The 6,000-nt window shown below is 42.8% G+C and overlaps 1 protein-coding gene across 2 annotated transcripts in view; it reads right to left on the bottom strand.

Annotated features, from left to right (window-relative positions):
- Nucleotides 1-1,757: 1,757 nt before the first annotated feature.
- ttc7a (tetratricopeptide repeat domain 7A) overlaps nt 1,758-6,000 on the bottom strand; it is a 42,841-nt gene continuing 38,598 nt past the window's right edge. Inside the window, exon 20 of one of the 2 annotated variants that reach the window (XM_042323494.1) lies at nt 1,758-2,476. In XM_042323494.1, the coding sequence (XP_042179428.1) occupies nt 2,258-2,476 (219 nt within the window). In that variant the 3' untranslated portion in view covers nt 1,758-2,257. The remainder of the gene's footprint in view (nt 2,477-6,000) is intronic. The other variant, XM_042323495.1, reaches the window with a different exon arrangement.

Raw genomic sequence — 6,000 nt, 5'->3', positions numbered from 1 at the left:
GCCAATTTAAAATGGGGACGTGCATGTGGCTTTTGATGTGTGAGCGAAGTAGACCTATGTGAAACAGACAGATTTAAATACTCTTCAGTCATAACTCTATCCTGGTGCGGGAAAGGGTTAATAAATTGTGCTTGCAGAGAAGAGACTGGGATTCTTCTTCTCAAAACATACATCAATGTACAGAGAACAGAACAGTTCATTACAGCAGCGAGAGTTGACATCAAACAGACACAGTCAGGCCCATAGAATAGCACACCAGTGGTATAATCTGCCTTGGTGTATGTGTGTGTGTTGTCCAGCAGACTAGATATCTCTCCGCTTCCCCAGTTACTCAAACATGGGATGGCTGCTAGGCAACCAAGCCACATCACATCAGGCAGAGAGAGAGCGAGAACTGAGAGGGTGGTTAGAAATGGAGAAAGAGGGAGGGAGAGGTAGAGACAGAGATGGCGAGGGAGGGCAGAGAGAGAGCGAGAGGATAGAGAGGGTAGGGAGAGAGAGAGAGAGAGGGAGGGGGTTGTGAGTTGAGGCAGAAACTGTGCTGGCAGTATTACATAAGATAGCAACTCGAGTCCCACTGCCCATATTAATGTGGTTAGGCACTATGAAGTGATGAAGATTCGTCATAAATGACGAGACAGATGAGGACACAATCCCACAGTGATTTTAAGTCATTGTTTATGATGACAATGATTTACAGATTAGTTTAAAACAGGACACACAATGAATCATATTATGATTAATACAGTTAGATACAATACAAGCAAATCAGTGATTTCAACACCACACAATGGTGGCTTCAGTGAAACACACACACCGGCTGAAGGATCTCGTTTTACAAGAAGAAAATGGAATGATACTTTAGAAAGGATCCCTGAGACTGGATGTATGTGGTCTGTATAACAGTGTCACCATAGACTTGTCTATGAATGCATCTGAGAGGTTCTTACGAATGCATAGTCATATATGTATAGTGTGCTTCCAAATGTATTGGGACAGTGACACGTTTGTTGTTGTTTTTGGCTCTGTACTCCAGCATTGATACAATGACTATGAGGTTAAAGTTCAGAGTGTCAGCTTTCATTTGAGGATATTTTCATCCATATCGGGTGAGCCGTTTGGAAATTACAGCACTTCTTGTACATAGTCCCCCCAAATTCACTTACACATGTATTAAAGTAGTCAAACGTTGAGTATTTGGACCCATATTCCCAGCACACAATGATTACATCAAGCTTGTGTCTCTACAAACTTGTTGGATGCATTTGCTTTTTGTTAGGGTGTCAGATTATTTTGTGCCCAATGGAAATGAATGGTAAATAATGTATTGTGTCATTTTGGAGTCACTTTTATTGTAAATAAGAATAGAATATGTTTCTAAATACTTCTACATTAATATGTGGATGCCACCCTGATTATGGATAATCCTGAATTAATTGTGAATAATGATGAGTGAGAAAGTTGGATGCACAAATATCATACCCCCAAGACATGCTAACCATTGCAATAACAGGGGAGGTTGGCATTTGTTTGGGGGGGGGTGATATTTGTGCATCGGTAACTTTCTCACTCATCACATCATTATTCACGATTCCTTCAGGACTATCCGTAATCATGGAGGCATCCACATTAATGTAGATGTGTTTAGAAACATATTCCATTCTTATTTACAGTAAAAGTGACTCCAAAATGACACAATACATTATTTACCATTCATTTCTATTGGGCACAAAATAATCTGAAACACAACCAAAACAAAGTGCAAATACATTCAACAAATGTGTAGAGTCACAAGCTTGATGTAGTCATTGCGTGTTAGGAATATGGGACCAACTTTTTACTACTTTCATACACATATAGGTGAACTTTTGGTCCCCTAAAATGGGGGGGACTATACACCAAAAGTTCTGTAATTTCTAAATGGTTCACCTGCTATGGATGGAAATACCTTCCAATTAAATCTTATAATCTGCACTTTAACCTCATGGTCATTTCATTTTATATGCAAAGTGCAGGAGTACAGAGCCAAAACAACAAAAAATGTGTCACTGTACCAATACCTTTGGAGCTCACTGTAGATATGAGGAGAGCAGAGAAGGGAGGAGAGGGGCAAGAGAGAAGAGAGCAAAAAGAGTGAGACAGGGCAAGAGAAGATATATTGCAGAAATGTGTACGTTTAAATGATCATACGTGTGTGTGCCTGTGCACATGTGTGTATTCACAAACAAGTCATACAGTAGTAGCCTCTGTCTGCTCCTCACAGCTCGCGTGGTATAATGGTGAAGGGCCTGATGGGGCAGGAGGCCTCCAGCTCCAGGGCTGTGAGGAAGCAGTCTGGTGCCTGGCTGCTGCCCTGTAACTGCAGGGCCTCCCCCAGGCCGCTCCACGCCTCGTGTGACGTGCTCTCGGCCTGCACCGCGTCCCGCAGCACCTTCTCCCCCAGACCCAGACGCCCACACCGCACCAACAACTGGCCCTGAGGAGGGGAAAGCAAGGGGAGGGGAGGGGGTGAAGAGACAAAAAGTGAGTCTGCGTGGGGGATAAGTCTTTGAGAGATTACAGAGAGAGCGAGATTTAGCTTTGACTTTGGACCTAGCTTTGGCAGTATCTAAACCAGCTACTAGATATTTGGTGTGTCAGAGATGCCATGTCCAGCTTTCTGAGATGATGAGATATTGCTAAGTTAAAGATCCTGTTTGTACCAACTCTATTTGTACTGGCGTGTTGGGTGATTGCAGCCAAAGGCACTCCCAGGAAGGATGAGGCGTGCGTGTGATGAGGATGACTACTCCCGATGTGTGTTTGTACACTGTATGTGTGTGTGTGAGTGTATGTTTGTGTGCGTTTGTGGCCGTGTGAGAGGGCAGTAGTGGTCAGTGCGGCGTGACATGTCTCTTTGGAACTTCTCTCTGTTGAGGCACTGTGTGTCTCGAGAGTCTAGCAAGCATAACAGAGTATCACGCAACCGACGTGTGTTCATGTCAACGGCATGAACACACAGAACTACACACCCACACACATGCACACAGCCTCCAGAGCGGGGCTTGCCTGAGGTCAAACAGACGAGTTTTGTTATGCAAGCTCTGATCCCAAACTCCAGATTAATTGGGCTGAAACTCAGAGAGCTGTCTCGGGGCTTCTGATGCAACCTCCAAAGAGGATGTTCTGCTCCCTCCGTCTCTCCGTCTCCAAGCCACTCTCTGCTGTTACTCACATCATATCCCCCCATATACTGTATATTTCCTCTCTCTGCAAGAACAGAAGACAAGACAGACAGAGATCTGATGGGGTGCAGACTCGGACACAGTGGAGGATATACAGTGAGGTCTGTAATTATTGGCACCATTGATAAAGATGAGCAAAAAAAGACTGTATAGAGTAAACAATACAAATACTGAGCTACAGTAATATTGTAAATATAGGGGTCAAACGTGATTGGTGCACCCGTTTCCATTACTCTTGCACCATCCCCTTGCGAGGAGACCATTCCTCTATACAGAATCTTCCCAGATCCTTTGTCTACGGAAGAGTATAAGGGCCAAGCGAAGAAAAACGGTGATGTAGGGGAGAGTGGGGTAAGTTGAGACATTTTTACATTCAGCATCACTTCATCAAGGGTAATATAGTATTCTTTCTAACAAATATTTCTACATATATTTCAGGGTGTTGTGTATCCCTGTAAATAATCAGAATGAATGTATACATTACAGTTTTGAAAACATAGCTTGTCCCAAAAAAGTGGTCTATTGGCACAAATACCCTGGCTATGGGGTAAGTTAAGCCGCGGGACAGGGTAGGTTAAGCCGCGGGACAGGGTAGGTTAAGCTGCGGGACAGGGTAGGTTAAGCCGCGGGACAGGGTAGATTAAGCCGCGGGACAGGGTAGGTTAAGCCGCGGGACAGGGTAGGTTAAGCCGCGGGACAGGGTAAGTTAAGTCGCCTACAAATTTCTGTACTGAATTAAATATTGCCACTACCTTTTTAAAACCACGTCTAGCTTTATTTCACAAACACAATCACTTTTTTGTCTTAATAATTTTAAGCATATTTTAACACAGGCTTAACACACTTTGTACTTTTTAATACTTTTAACAGAGGCCTGGCCCTGTTGTTACCTCACATCCCAGTGATTATGCCTTGTACTACACCTGGGAAGAAACACTTACATTTGCTCAAATTGCCATTGGCTCAACCACAGAAGTGGTAAAGAGGTTAATGGAACTCGACCCAAACAATGGAAATGCCTTGGAAACACGTGGGGGACAGATCCCGAATCTCTTCATTACTCTCCAGAAAATTTTACCTACATTTAGTCTATTGTATATATGTGTATTTCACAATATGTTGAGGTAAAAGTCAGAGTATAATGCTGTATGGATGTCAACCCAATGCATGTTTATGTCATCTTCACCAATAAACTGCATTACAGTTAAAAACAACTTAGACTACCACCACCGATTTCTGTATGCTAGCTATGCTACCAGCTTATATGAATGGGAGTTAGCATTTACCAGTCACTTTTTCTAAACCTTAAAAAAGGGACTACTTTTAAATGTTATGCAGAAAAAACTGCCAGATATATTTTTTAAAAATGGACTTTAGCAACCAACCACATTGTGGGCCCATTTACGATACAACAATCATGAAGGATTTGAAAAATATCCACTTTGCTCAACTTACTCCAAGTCAATCATTTTGACTATATGAGCCCACACAGCTACAAGGATGCACTTTCAAGCTAGGTTTAGGACTTAACATTGACATATTTTTATAGAAATGTGTGTTATTTAGCAGATGCTCTTATCCAGAGTGACTTACAGTTAGTTCATTCATCTTAAGATTGCTAGGAGGGACAACCACATATCTCGGTCAGAAGGAAAGGAAATATTTCCTCAATAAAGTAGCTATCAGCAAAGCCAGTGCCAGTGGTGGGTGGGTGGGGTGGTGCAAGTGTTAGTTGGGGGAGGGGTGCTGTGGGATTATTTAAAATACTCTTTGATGAGGTAGGGTTTCAGATGTTTTTGGAAGATGGGCAGGGATTCTGCTGTCCTAGCTTCAGGGGGAAGTTGGTTCCACTATTGGGAAGAGAAGAGATATGACCGGGCTGAGTGGGAGCTGCCCTCCCATAGAGGTGGGAGGGCCAAGTGACCAGAGGTGGCAGAGCAGAGTACTCAGGTTGGGGTATAGGGTTTGCGCAAAGCCTGAAGGTAGGGAGGGACAGTTCCTCTTGCTGCTCTGTAGGTAAATACAGTACTTGCAAAAGTATTCACCCCAACCATGCCGTTGTCCCTATTTTGTTACATTACAACCTGTAATTTAAATGGATTTTTATTGGGATTTCATGTAATGGACATACACAAAATAGTCCAAATTGGTGAAGTGAAATCCGCAAAATAACTTGTTTAAAAAAATTTGCAAAAATAAAAAAATTTGAAAAGTGGTGCTTGCATATGTATTCACCCCCTTTGCTATGAAACCCCTAAATAAGATCTGGTGCAACCAATTTCCTTCAGAAGTCATATAATTAGTTAAATAAAGTCCACCTGTGTGCAATCTAAGTGTCGTATGATTTGTCACATGATCTCAGTATATATACACCTGTTCTCAAAGGCCCCAGAGTCTGCAACACCACTAAGCAAGGGGCACCACCAAGCAAGCCGCACCATGAAGTCCAAGGAGATCTCCAAACAGGTCAGGGACAAAGTTGTGGAGAAGTACAGATCAGGGTTGGGTTATAAAAAATATCCGAAACTTTCAACATCCCACGGAGCACCATTGAATCCATTATTAAAAAATGGAAAGAATATGGCACCACAACAAACATGCCAAGAGAGGGCCCGCCCACCAAAACTCACAGATCAGGCAAGGAGGGCATTAACCAGATAGGCAACAAAGAGACCTGCAAAAGCTCCACAGTGGAGATTGGAGTATATGTCTACAGGACCACATTAAGCCATACACTCCACAGAGCTGGACTTTAAAAGAGTGTCCAGAAAAAAAG

This window comes from Oncorhynchus tshawytscha, linkage group LG06, assembly GCF_018296145.1.
Source record: "Oncorhynchus tshawytscha isolate Ot180627B linkage group LG06, Otsh_v2.0, whole genome shotgun sequence".
NCBI classification, from domain to species: domain Eukaryota; kingdom Metazoa; phylum Chordata; class Actinopteri; order Salmoniformes; family Salmonidae; genus Oncorhynchus; species Oncorhynchus tshawytscha.
Note: the sequence above shows the minus strand (reverse complement) of the source record. Positions and strands in the feature narration are given on the sequence as shown.